Source organism: Protopterus annectens, chromosome 8.part1, assembly GCF_019279795.1.
Source record: "Protopterus annectens isolate FY-2018-M chromosome 8.part1, PAN1.0, whole genome shotgun sequence".
In the NCBI taxonomy this organism is placed as follows: domain Eukaryota; kingdom Metazoa; phylum Chordata; order Ceratodontiformes; family Protopteridae; genus Protopterus; species Protopterus annectens.
In genome coordinates this window covers 141,151,925-141,166,626 of record NC_056742.1, presented here as the reverse complement: position 1 = coordinate 141,166,626, position 14,702 = coordinate 141,151,925, and the positions used below count along the sequence as shown (strand labels likewise).

General features: G+C 40.2%; 1 protein-coding gene across 2 annotated transcripts in view; it reads left to right on the top strand.

Annotated features, from left to right (window-relative positions):
* The window catches only part of PLCG2 (phospholipase C gamma 2), a 1,878,649-nt gene that overhangs the window by 1,610,880 nt on the left and 253,067 nt on the right, over positions 1–14,702 (top strand). For both annotated transcript variants that reach the window (XM_044081788.1, XM_044081789.1), the window contains exon 27: positions 13,469–13,571. In XM_044081788.1, coding sequence (XP_043937723.1) covers positions 13,469–13,571 — 103 coding nt within the window. The remainder of the gene's footprint in view (positions 1–13,468; positions 13,572–14,702) is intronic.

The window sequence follows — 14,702 nt, the reverse complement described above, 5'->3', positions numbered from 1 at the left end:
TGGAAGCAAGCATGAATACAACTTCCCAGATGGCTTTCCTCACACCAGAGAAACAAATTCATTTGACAACTTACTTCAAACTAATGGCCACAAAACCTCTCCTATATGCAAGGCAAATACTGCAAGCCTTGGGGTTCATGGCCTCCTACATTCTACTAATTCCATATGCAAGACTGCATATGAGGAACCTACAATGGTATCTAAAAAGCCTATGGTGTCAAGTTTCTCAGGAACTAGAAGCAATGATTCCTATCATACCTTGCCTGCGGTTAGAGTTCCTTTGGTGGGCAGAGACCTGCCACCAAAACAAGGGACTACCGTTCACTCTACCCCCTGCCGCCCAAACCCTAACAACAGACGCATCAGACTATGCATGCGGGCCTCACCTAGCAGGGAAGTGCATTCAGGGCAAATGAAACCCAAGTCAAATACACCTACATATCAATCAAAAAGAAATGTTAGCTGTACAGAATGCTCTAACAGCCTTCAAGGACCACATTCTTCCAAGACAATTAATGGTAAAGACGGACAACACCACTGTTATGTGGTACATAAACAAGTAGGGGGCACCCATTCTTAGCCCCTCTGCAGACTAGCCATGGCTCTGTGGAACACAGCCTTGAGCTACCAAGTGCATCTACAGGCTCATTTCCTGCCAGGAAAACTCAGTACACTGGCAGACGAACTAAGCAGACATCTCATGGACCCACACGAGTGGAAACTAGAACCAAAGACTTTCAACATGTTGACAAACTAATGGGGGAGCTCAGATATAGACCTGTTTGCCTCCCCCCAGAACTACCAATTGGACAAATTCTGCACAAGGACTCCCCACAAACAAGCTTGCAAAGTGGATGCTCTGTCCTTCAGCTGGAAAAATCTATCAAGTCTATGTCTTTCCTCCTCTGCATCTCCTACCTAAGGTACTACTAAAGATCAAACAGGACAAACCAAAGATGATACTGATTGCACCAGAGTGGCCATGCCAACACTGGTATCCCCTCTTGTACAGTATGTCACTGCTGGCTCCATGGCACCTGCCTCAGACCCCTACCCTGTTGTCTCAACAGGAGAACTGCATTCTGCACCCTCAGCTTCAAACCCTGAACCTGGCAACCTGGCTAATTACCTAATCTCGCCATTACCATTCCTCAGTAAACAAGTTTTGGATGTCATTTTGTAGGTAAGGCAGCCTAGTACTAGAAAATCTTATGCTGAAAAATGGAAAAGATTCTGTGCCTGGAACCAAATTCAAGGGATGGGGCACAGCAGCGCCCAATTTACCTCAGATTCTTCAATACTTAACTGAGATGCTTCACAAGGGCCTTTCTTTTTCCTCCATTAAAATTCACGCCTCAGCCATTTCATTTCATTATAGCACAGAACCACCCCTCTTCTCTCACCCCCACTGCTCAAGCAGTTCCTCAAAGGGGCCAGAAATGTAAGGCCACCCAGGAGAGCCCCAACTCCAGCCTGGGACCTTAACGTTGTATTGGAAAAACTCACTCTTCCTCCTTTTGAGCCAGCTGCAAGTGTAGATTTAAAATTCCTTTCTTGGAAAACACCTTCCTTTTAGCAATCACTTCAGCAAGAAGGGTATCTGAATTACAGGCCCTTATGGCAGTGGAGCCTTTCATCATCTTTCATGCGGATAGGGTTTCCTTCAGGACCAGTCCCTCTTTCATGCCCAAGGTGGTATCCAGTGTGGCTCTTAATCAATCCATTCATTTGCCTGCCTTCTTTTCTAATCCACAGAACAAAGGGGAATGGATACTGCACTCTTTAAATGTGCACAGACAACTTAGATTTTACTTGGACAGGAATAAACGTCAAGAGAAATTTGAACAACTGCTGGTGGCATTTGCTGCAGGGACAGAGGGAAAGGCTATTTCAAAGCAAACCATCTCTAAATGGATAGGCCATTGCATTCTTTTCTGCTATAAGCACCATGGAAAACCTATCCCCCAGCAATTAGACCCCATTCAACCAGTGCTGCATCTACCTCTACAGCCTTTCTCAGAGGTGTACCTACCAGGGACATTCTAGAAGCTGCTACCTGGAGTTCTGTACATACTTTCACCAAGCATTACCATTTACCAATTTTCTCTAAATCCAGAGCTGGCTTTGCCACTGCAGTCTTGCAGGGCCTTACATCTGGTCCTAATGCTATCTAAATGCCTCCTCCCATCCTTAGCTTTGGGAATCCGACTGCAACAGTGAAACAAGAAGAACATAGTACAGTTGTGTACACTTACCATAAACATAGATGTTGGAGTGTATTCACTATTGCAGTCCTGGTTACCCTCCCTCCTGCCCCCTGGCTTCTTTTGGCTATACTTTTACTCTCCTTTACTATGCTTAAAAGCTTTTTGGTCAGTGTACACAACTGTACTTTATATGCCCTTTTTCTTGTGCAGAGCTGTGTAGCATGGGACATCAAACAGTAGAAAGACAGTTGTCCAGCATTTTACTGGAACCTTCCAGTGTTTTAGTTATCACTAATACCCAAAAAATCCATGCCAATGAAGACACACACACACACACACACACACACACACACACACACACACACACACACACACACACACACACACACACACACACAAATGTTGGCACCAGAAGACAAACTGTGACTTTCTTTTTGTGCCAACTTTTTAATTTAATTATCTTATTGTTTTACAAAATTGTTCTTGTACTTCTTTGTTTCTCTTACCTTGTATACCAGTTTATTTATTGTTATCTAAACCATGTATGTACTCTGTTAACTTCCTTGGAGCTTTTCTCCCCAGGACTCCACTGAAAATGGACACTTTGTGTCCAGTTGGATTTATCCTGGTAAAATAATGTTAAAATAAAAATAAATAATAAGTCACTATTACAGTGAGTTGATAATGCAGACAGAGCTGCATACTTCATTGTTGTCCCGAAAATTCATGTTATTTTTTTTCCAAATACATTTATTGAATTATCACTTGTGATATAGTCAAATTTAATTCATGTAAAAGTAATCAAACTATATTAATATAAACATTATACTTCACAAATATTACTATATATCATATAACCTAAGCAATATTCCATAAATTATTCAATTCCTGCCTTTTTTAAACAAGACACATCTTTATTAAACCATCACTTACTACATAGGCAATCATACAGTTATATAAATGAAAACAAACCACACTGACACAATCCTAGTTGCAAGCATTTTACATTACAAACCATACCGACACATCCCCAGTTGCAAACATTTTACATCACTTATAATCTACTCAATCTTTCTCACTCAAACATGACATAGATTATTTAAGTCCTGCTGCCTTTTAAACCTCATTCCTCCCTTGTATGTATTGTTCCCACAATTCCTATTTTTCCTATGTAGTTTGCTCCTACCCTTTTCTAAAGATCTCAGTTCCAGTTGTTTTATCTGTTACTGTATTCACTACTTCCAGTAAAGTTGTTTTTGGTTTTGATTTCCATTTTCTAGTAATCGCTTTTTGTCAGTCACCATTGTTAGACACAGCAAAGCCTTACCACGTCTAGGCAATTCTGATTCTGTATCATAGCTCAGAAAAATCATCACCCTCATCAGACCAATTTGCCCACCCAGCATCTCTGACACTGCTTCCCACAGGGAGTCCCTAACGTATGCCAACTCACCACACTTCCAGAAAATATTTTTTCAGTTACCTCTTTCTTCCCCTTTACACCTCCTACAGTTGCTGTCTGCCTGAGGAAAATTTCTCTGGAGTCTACTTGGGGTATAAAAATATCTATGTAAACATTTCCATGCAAAAATCCTAACTCTTCTAGATTTTGTTGCATATTTGGGAGGCATACATATATCCTCCCATTGTTTCTTTGTGAATTGCTTATCCAGTCTCTCTTCCCAATCCTTTCTAACTTCGTCTGATTGATTCTTATAGTTACAGTATCATGCAATATTTTATATGCTCTACTAATTATTCCTTTTTTAATGGCAGCTTCTGTTCTATATTCTATTAAAAACTCTACCAGTGCTGGCCTTTTGTTTAGAACCTCCCTATTTCTTTCTCTTTGTCTATACTCTGATATCAATCGCTAATAGAGAAGGCAATCTCTAACCTGCAGTCCAAATAAATTCTTGGCGTCTACGCACTCTTATCATCTTTCCCTCTCTAATTATTTGCTCCCAATACCTTGGTTCCTTTGCCAGTTTTCTCCAATAAATTCCAGCCCCCTCTTGCCTATGTTCTATATCCCTAATTGCAGTCATCCCTATCGGCAGAATCTCTGTTCTCCACTCATGTATTGGTTTAGGTCTTAAAATACTTTCTGCTACTTTATGGATATAATATTCCATATGATTTTTGTTGTTCTCCTTAAAGACCTGCATCCAAAATCCCAGTCTCTCCTTGTTTCCTGAGCTTCCCCTGTTTCATCATTACCCCTTTCTACTCTGAATTATAGTTTTCTGCTTGTGCTATGTACATAAGTCTTAACTGTGTAGCTCTAAAATACCCCTTCAGATTGGGTAATTCTAGTCCACCCTGTTCTTCTGGAAGAATCAGCTTATCCCACTTGACTCTTGCCATCTTCCCCTCTCAGATAAAATCCTTCAGTTCTTTATTAACTGCTACTCAACTTCTCCTCTGGTTGATAAAAATATGCCTAACCTGTGTATAAGACTAAAGGGACTAAAAACATTTTAACTGCTTGTATTTTGCTATCCATATCCATATAACAAAGCTTCCACTTTCTCAGTTTTTATATTATCTTTAGTTCACTGTCTTCCCACATATCCTTAGTTGCCACACTAGAATCATTTTAATCCATACTCTTAAATACTTCACTTTATTATGTCCCCATAAATATGGGTATTCCTGAACCAGTTCATGTGTGGGTATATAATTTACTGTTATTGCCTTTGTTTTAGCTTCATTACTTTTGTATCCTGAAAAGACCTGAAACTGTCTCAAAATGTTCCAAAACACTGTAATGTATTTTCTGGTTTTGTCTGGTTTAAAGTAATATCATCTGCAAATAAAGCCAGCTTTTCTTGACTGCCATACCAATTATATCCTTGAATTTCTGAGTCCCTTATTTTCTTTGCCAATGGTTCTAAATGTAAGACAAATAAAGGAGAAAGAGGACAGCCCTGCCTGGTTCCTCTGCTAAAGCAGAAATTTTCAGAGGACCCCATCCACTTTAATTTTCACCTCTGATCCCTCATATATCCTCCTAATCAACCTTATAATTTCTTCAGGAAATGCAAATGCTTCTATTGCCCTGCTCATAAAGTCCCAGCTTACTCTGTCAAATGCTTTCTCTGCATCAAGACCCACCAACAACAATTGTATTTTCTTACATTCTGCTTCCCTCTGGATAATCAGTATTCTGTTAATGTTGTCAAATGTTTGCCTCCCCGCCCACACAGACAAAACCACATTGATCCATATCTATCAGTTTTGGCATTACTTTTGCCATTCTTGTAGCCATTATAGACATGAACACTTTATAGTCATGGTTTAATATTGAAATGGGCCTGTATGAAGCTGGATCTGATGGATCTTTGCCCTCTTTAGGTATTACATCTACCACTGCTTTCTTCCAGGACGGTGGTATTTCTTCTCCTCTTAAGATACTGTTAAACAAAACCTTCCAGATCTTCATCGGTTTTTTCCTCCTAGCTTCCAAACTTCCACAGAAATATCATCTATTCCTGGGGACTTTCATGTAATTTGGTTATACATCACAATTTTTATCTCATCTCTTCCTATCCCAACCATTAGTAATTGAGTCTCATCTATCTCTAACCTTGCCTTGCCAGATTTAATTCTTCCATAAACATTTCAATTTGTAACATTTCTGGATTTTCACATTTCTCTGCTTTATAGAGGCTCTCAAAGAATTTCCAAAATATTTCTAATATCAACTCTGCAGGATCTCTTGTTACCTTCCTTGTTATAGGCTCCCTAAGTCTGGTGACAACCCTTTCTACTTTCTGTTGCCTGAGTGTACTAAAAGCTTTTGTGCTCTAGTGTTGTTATCAAAAAACAGTTGCTTAACAGCAGTCTTTCTAAGCTCATGCATATCATTGAGGTAATCCCTTATTTTCTGCCTAGCATTCTGCAGTTGATCCTCTTCTTGCTCTGTGAGATTCTCCTATTCTGTAATACTTTAACATTTGCCAGTCCCTCTAAATAATTTTTGTCGCTTCTTAACCTTAGCTCCCTTTCTATTATTTACACCCTATTTTTAGACTCCACCTTAATTTTATTCCACTCCCTAGCTATATTTTCAGAAGAAATTTCTATCCTAACAGCTCCTGAGTAATCGCCACTACCCATTCCTTAAATTCCTCTCTTTTCAACAGATAGGTGGGAAAGTGCCAGTGTCTCATTTTTATTTCATTACCCTGTGCTTTTATTTTAGCTATTATTAGCGCATGATCTGAAACAGTTATTGGATGAGTATCAAGACCTTCAATTAAATGCACATGTTCTGTGAAATGTAAATTCTGTCTAGCCTATCCCAGTTTTTATGTCTTGGGGAATAATATGTAAATTCACTCAGAACTCCTATTACTGAATTCACATGTTCCATGCCAAATATTTTCATAACTTTCTTCAAACATCTACCATCCTTTGTTATATTTTCCCTTCTGGGTCCCCAGACACATCTTCCCTGCGGCAAATCAAATTCCACTCCCCACCTGTAAGTTATATTCCTTGCTGAAAATCATTAGTTCTACCAGAATTTTCTTAAACTCCATTATGTCCAGAAAATGCATGCTTGTAAAAAATGTGCTGCCCTTTTAACTTCTAATATAAAGTAGAGTAGTATTTAAAACAGATCCTGATTTTTGGATCTTTACCTGCCCACAGTATCAGAAGAACAAATAATTTACCAGTAGGTTTGTTTCTTGATGACATGCAACTATTGCAAGCAGCTTGAGATTGTACACTGCTTTCCATGAGAGATACCATGCATGCATGTATATGATCTAGTTGTACCCTATGGCTTTGCATTTTCTTTTGGAAAATAAAGCCCAAACAAGTGAGCAAAGAACAAGTAAAGCACATGTTATGAATAGATCCTGCAGAAAAAGGAAGCATGGTATCTCTCATCGAAAGCTGGAAATGATCTGAAGCTGCTTCTGAAAAAGTGTTGTCATAGTATCGAGGAAACATGGCTCACAGATGTATAAAATTTAGAGATCTACCAGCAGAATGCAAAAGCCCAATAAAGCTGCCCCAAACAAGAGCACAATATAGGAGGAGATACTGGCTGAGGAAGAGAAGGGTTCCTAAACATCCAGCAACAAAATACACTCTGCAGGATACACCAGCAAAGAAAAGGAGTTCCTAACATAATAGGTTCATAGGTACTAGGCTATTGGCCCTAGGGCCTATATAAACCTAGCCAAAAAGGTACCCTGGCTTTCACCACCCAAGAAAATTATTTTCCTGTGCCCCTGTTGAGCAGAGCCACAGAGGTGATCCCCAGGGTGAATTTCCTATTTCCCATCCAATCATCAAGATTTTTCTTGAAGAGTGCTAATGAGGAGCTTTGTTTGGTATAGATATGTAGTTTGTTCCAGAGTATGGGAAGTCTCTTGGACAGGAATCTATCCTTCCAGCATGTTCTGTTTATTGTGGTGACAAGGTTTAGGTCCCTAGAGCATGTAGCTTGGAGGGATTGGGATTTCTTTAAGTGGAGCATGTCCAACAGCTCTGGGTTTGACATAGCTTTGTATGTTAGGCAGAGATCACCTCTGAGTAGGCGATATGTGACGGAGTAAACCTGGAGTTTTTTGAGACAGTCTGCATAGGGCATATGTTTGAGAATGGTAATCCTCTTTGTGGGGTATTTCTGTGGCCTTTCCAGTTGTTGTAGATGTCTTGTGAGGTATATACCAAAAGGGGCGTTGTACTCTATAATGGGTCTAATGAGAGGCAAGTAGAGGGAAACTATGACCTATTTTTTCCTGGATGAGAAACCTTTTGTGATGTGGTGTGCCATGTAGAAGGATTTCCTGACTACTGTTGCAATGTGATTTTCAAAGGAGAGACTACTGTCCACCTGTGTCCCAAGGTCTCTTATCACCCTTTCGGTGTTAATTAGACTACCACCTATGTGGTAGCTCATGGGTACAACGTTTTTACCAAAGGGGATGACAATGCACTTTTTGGCATTGAGCTTGAGGCCATGGCTTTGACACCAGGCATCTGTCTCAGTGAGGCCTTTTTGTAGGATGTCCACATCATTAGGAGTTTTGATTACGGCTCCTAGTTTTCAGTCACCTGCGAACTTCATTAGCCAAAGACCTTCTGTGTTAGCCTGTACTTCAGAAAAGTGGATACAAAACAGGAGAGGACCCAGGACTGAAGCCTATGGTATTCCACTTGTCACTGTTCTGAAGTTGGATTTGGAATCTGCTACTTTCACAGTGTGGGTTCTGTCAATGAGCCACTTGGCAACTCATCTTGTGACATAGGGATTTATACCTAGTTTAGTGAGTTTATCTATAATTCCAGAATGGGGGGATGGTGTCAAAAGCCTTGGTGAGATCTAGATAGGCTGTGTGAACCACCTTACCCTCGTCTACGGCTTTGGTGACTGCTTCAAAGAAATCTCTAAGGTTTAGGAGACATGATCTGCCTTTTACAAACCCAAACTGGTGGGGTCCAGAGTTTGGAGATTACCCAATGTCTTTGTTTATATATTCCATGATGATACGTTCCATGGCCTTGCAGACCAGGCTCGTTATGCTAATGGGGAGGTAATTCTCAGGGTCCGTAGTGGCTCCCCCTTTGTGGAGTGGGATAACCGTCACTGTGCGCCATTCAGTGGGCAAAAAACCTGAGGTGAGACTATGCTTGAACATGGTGCTTAGGTGGGGTGCCATTTCATTCTGTAGTTTGTGTGGAATGCAGCCTGTAATGTTGTCAGGTCCCATGAATACTGTGTTCTTGGCTTTGGAGAGTGTGGTTTTTACCTGTGCAGCTGTGATTACAGGAACTTTGCATTCGTCCGTTATAGAGATGGGCCCTTTAGGGGGTGAGAGGGGGGGTAAAGTTCGCACTGAACCTATCTGCCAATATGTTGGCAATATTAGTTGGTTCTGTATATTTAGTGCCATTGTGCTTTAACTCAGAGCAGATCTAAGTGTTGCCATTGAGATTCTTGACATAGCTATAGAATGCTTTGTGGTTGTCTTTAGAATCAGTGGTGATTTTGTTTTCATAACTAGCTTTGGAGGATTTTATGAGGGATCTCAGCTTCTTACTGAAGCTGACCAGGGAGTTCCTTCAATCACTGGATTTTGCTCTTTTTTGCAGCAGTTTCTTTCTTCTGTTGTAGAGTTTGTTTATGGCAGGGGACCATCAAATTGTCTTCCTTTTTTTGGAGGATAGCATCTTGGTTCTGTTAGGGATAGCACGATCCATGCACTTGTGTAAGTGCTTATAAAGTGCATTTGTGTAGGATTCAGCATTCGTACCTCTATTGTCTGTCTGCATTGGTGTCGTGAAGTTTGCTGCTTCTGTCTTAAGAAGCGTGAAGTTGGCTTTCGAGAAATTTTTTATGGTGGTTTCCCTAATGGGGGGTGGGGGCGGGATATGGATGTCTAAGGTGATTAGCTTGTGGTCGGATCTGACCAACGAGGAATTGACTTCTGGTGTGGAACACCAGTCACCCATGTTGGTAATGACAAGGTCTAGGATATTGCTGCCCCTAGTGGGGGTGTGGATAAGTTGATCCAAGATGTTGGAATTTATGAATTCCAGAAAATGTTGACAAAAGAGTTGGTACATGAGTAGTTTTCCCAGTTAATGGTGGGGTAGTTGAAATTGCCCATTATTAGGGTGTTGGTTTGTACCCTAATATTTTCCAGTGTATCAAGAAATGAGGAGTGAGAATCCTGGGGCATAGTGGGGTTCTGTAGCAAGTTAAAATTTAGATTGCGGTCTTGCCCAGAGTTAGTTGCACTTGGATAATCTCAGATGCATTATGCTGAGCAACTAGCCTGGATGTGTGGATATCCTTAATGAATATGGACACGCCTCCGCCTTTAATGTTTCGGTCCAGGTTAGGTGGCCGAAAGGTGTGGTATGAATTATAGACTGGTAATGCAGGGGTGCTTTCTGGAGCCTTGAACCAGGTCTCTGTCACTGCATAGATGTCAATGTTCTCCATTTTAAGGTGTGCCTTGAGTGTATGCATTTTGAGGTTTAGACTTCTAGCGTTGAGTAGCATTACCCTCAGATTTTGCTTGCTTGCACCTGTTACGGTGGTGAATTTGTCATTTGAACCTTGCCTGAAAAAGGCACTATAGGGGTGGCAAGAGTCTTAGCCAGTATCCAGAATCCCAAGGGCAACAGGTGCAGGCCATCTCTGGCAAAGCATCGTGGTCTGTCGATCATGTCATCCCAGGCAGATACTGGATCCCCTTAAAATGACACCAGAAGCTTAGCCAATTGTTGAAGTCAATTATTTTGTCCTTGTACTGTGGTATCATTCTGGGTGATGGCAGGATGCTACTCAGGGCCAGGGTCATACCTGCCTGGGCTACAACATTGGAGAGCTCCTCCATGTCTCTTTTCATGTAGTCCAGGGAGGTATGTCTCAGGTCATTCACACCAACATGGACAATGACAGAGTCACATTTGTACTTGTTGTGGAGTGACCTGAGTGCGTGCATTATGTGGTGGATCCTGGCACCTGCCAGGCAGCTGACAGTAACTTTCTCCTTGTTTAGCCTGGTGAGTGGAACATCAGTGTGCCTGACTATAGAGTCACCTATGACTAGAGTGTTGGGTACATTGTTATGCCTTATGGGCTGTGGTTGAGTGGCACACTGAGGTTGTGGGCTTTGTGTCATTTGGGTTGTGTTGGGGGGTGGAGGTTGCTTGCGTTTTTGCTTTGGAGGTCTCTGTTGCTTGAGCAGATTTTTATTGAGAGCCTCCGCGAATGTAGGTGTGTGTTTTGTGTTTCTGTCTGTGTGTTCCACAACTATCTGTGTGTTCCACAACTATCTTCATAATAGAAAACAATGTGTCAGATGGCAATACAAACAATCCGAATACCTAATCAACAATACAGGAGTCCACCAAGGGTCTATTCTTGGGCCATTGCTTTTTAATATATTCATTAACAGTCTTCATAAAGTAAAATAGCAAAGTTTGTGTCCAATATGCCAACTCGCACACACCTACTGCCTGGCCATTAAACCTTTAAACTGGCTTGAATTCCCCATTACCTTTACTACACCCATTTAACTCTTACCCACAAATTACTATACAATCCAAATTTCTGCCTTTCTCGAAAAACGGTGATACAAACATGCACCCCAACTCAGAATCTTAGGTCTTCTAATAAACAATTCCTAACCATAACTAAATCCAACAAAAGAGATGGACAATGCGGGGTCTATATTATATGAACAAAGTTTTATAACTTCAAATACCATATGATCGACACCATATGGTCTAAGTTATAAAACTTCAAATAGTGAAAAAAAAAGTTAAAAGAATAAACCGTAAACTAAGGGTTGTAGGTAGAGGGGCAAGCCCCCTGCACCCCCCACACCCCCCCACTCTTTAAATATAACAACTCCGAGACTGCACTATAATGTGTATTAGGAAGACTTCTCTTTACTGCACTGTAGTGCGATCTCAGAGTTGGTATATTTAAAGAGCAGGGGGTGTGGGACTGCAGGGTGGCTTGCCTTCCTGCTTTAACCTGTTAGGTTACTTTTTTGTTTTCTCTTTTTTTTTTTCTAACTATTCGAAGTTTTATAACTTCGACCATATGATGTTGATCATATGGAATTCAAAGTTATAAAACTTCATTCATATAATATAGACCCGGACAATGCCTTTATCCCCATGCCATTGCCAAACTATGGAATGCTCTCTCTCCAACTATTAGCCAACTAGACTGTTTAAGAACATTCAAAGCAGCACTGAACGATCACTGTCTCAATCACCAGATATGTTCCTGTAATCACATGGCTAAACCACCTTAAGTATGTCCCTTAGTCTGAAACATCCAACAACAAATACTTTATAAACGTCTTTATATCGGCTATCTGCTCTTCTTCTCAAACTCTTCTCCCGTCAATAGCCTTTTGAACTGTATAAATGTACATAATTCTTATTTTCCTTATGTGACTTTGTAAACTGAATTACTTAAAGACTTGCACATTTCTGATTGTATGGATTATATCACTGTTTTTCAGTTGTAATATTTAACATTTCTGTAACTTGCCTGCACAATTTAAAGATGATATTATTTAAATAATTTCTGTAACAATTTTTGGAGCTTTTCTCCTCAGGCCTCCATTGAAAATGGGCCCTTGGCCCAGTGGACTTTCCCGGTCAATAAATAAATGAATAAATCTTCTGAGGATTATAATTATAGGCACCTCATTTTCATCAGAAGACCAACATTTGTGAAAACATGGTGTGTGACGCACACAGGTGACTATATTCATTAGTATTGATTTTAACTTTCTCCAATTGTGATACTCATTTATAGAGGCATTCCACTGGTTTGGAACTCTCGGACTCTGAGGACTGTATGGCATTTAAACTACAGCCTTTCCCAGATGAGGGAAGAGTCGAATAATACAAAGTATAATAAGTAGAAGACGTGCTTAAGTGGTATGCATGCTTCTACCCAGCACTTTTCTCATCCATATTTATTAATGGTGCCTTAACTGGCTGCATATTGACTATAAATTGTGAACTGGAGGATAGTGTTCATGCATGGAATGTAAAGGACAAGGCACCACACTGTAATGCTATCTGGTTGATCATGTTTAAACAGATGAGAGAGTGAGTACAACACCAGTGTGTAGTGAGTGTTTCAGTTAAATTAGCTGCTCCAGACCACTGACTGCATTATCTTAAAAATAAAGGCCATGACAGTTGCAAAAAATATAAACAGAAGATGCAGAAAGTACTACTTTGTGAAGTATTTCTTTCATCTTAGAAAACAATTCTGAAATAAACAAGCAGGACAGTTCTAACTTTGTTATGATGCTGCATTCCACAACTAAGGGCACAGTAAGTACTAAAATGCTTGAATGGGTGAAAAAGCACTGGAAATGCAATATTGGGTCATTGTAATGCATGGCAAGCAGCCCATCAGTTGCTAGGAAATAAAAGCCAATTTTCTAAATATAGGTTTTAAACTATTCATATAAGCTGGTTCATTGTAACAGACTGATTAAACTTAGCTTGTCAATATGACCTAGTAGCTTATTAAATTAATAGACCATTACTGACATAATCAGTAATTTATGGAAACCATTTCAAGTCTGAATAATCTCCATGAGTAATGAATCTTAATGGTCTGTTTTACATCTTCTGAAATGCAAAACCTGCAAGCCAGGTCTGCAGACTAACCTAACTAACATAAAAAAGTGTTTTCTATTTTACAAAATAGGAAAATTTACTAATACACTTTTTCCTGGTAATAGGATGGATTGTTGGGAGTCTTGGAGAAGAAACAAGAGGTAGCTGTTGAAATGTCCAACTTGGTTGTGTACTGTAAACCGCGGAGTGGAAGAAAAGAAAATTTAGGTATGTACATCATCTGAGAATTACAGAATACAGCAGCAATGACTTCTACACATCTCTGACATAAAAGTTATTCCCTAAGTAAATTAAGTTCTACCCCCCCCCCCGATAATTATTCACTTTTATTGTATGCCATGACTTGCACTCTACATTTTGCAGGCCATTGTTAGAAACTGCATAAGATGAAATCAGGTGCTGTAAAAGAGCTTAAGACTTACACTGTAGTAGAGTATTCATCCATCCATTTGTGGTTACAAACAGTGCAGTGCAAGTAATACCACTGCCAGTCAGCTCTAAAACTTGACAAAGCCTAAAGTAATGGGAGGATAAAGGCCTTAAAATAGGGACAGATTTTAAATATTGCTCTTATAAACTTAGAAAGTTGTAAGAATAACAGGAGTTGTGATATTTGCAATGGTGATGGACAGGCTGACAGACGAGATCAGACAGGAGTCCCCGTGGACTATGATGTTTGCAGATGACATTGTGATCTGTAGTGAGAGTAGGGAACAGGTGGAGGAGACCCTGGAGAGATGGAGATATGCTCTAGCGAGAAGAGGAATGAAGGTCAGCAGGACTAAGGCAGAATATATGTGTGTGAATGAGAGGGAGGATAAAGGAATGGTGAGGATGCAGGGAGTAGAGGTAAGAAAAGATAGGTTTGCCCCCATTTTCGGGAGTGACAATCAGGACCTTGAAAATATTCAAACATCGGAGAGGTCAGGTGATAATGGGTACAATAGTGCTTTGGTTATTACTTATGACGGGGATGCTGGGTTGGCCAGAAACATTATACAAAGAGAATGGAACAGATTTGCTAGTACAGCAGACCCGCAGTATATATTTGATAAACCTTTTAAGTGTATTTACAGAAGGGGACGCTGTATTAAAACCATTTTGGGGAATGGTATCTTTCTAACAAAAGGGGCACACACAAGTGTGGTTGTTGTGCCCAATGCCCTTATGTCAAAGTTGGAGAGATGGTTCATCTGAAAAGTAGAGACAGACTTATTAAGACAAACGGTTTTGCTAACTGCAGTACTAATGGAATTATTTATTTAGCCTCGTGTGACAAATGTGAAGCATTCTATATAGGCAAAGCTGAGAGAAAATTAAAGTCAAGGATGTATGAAC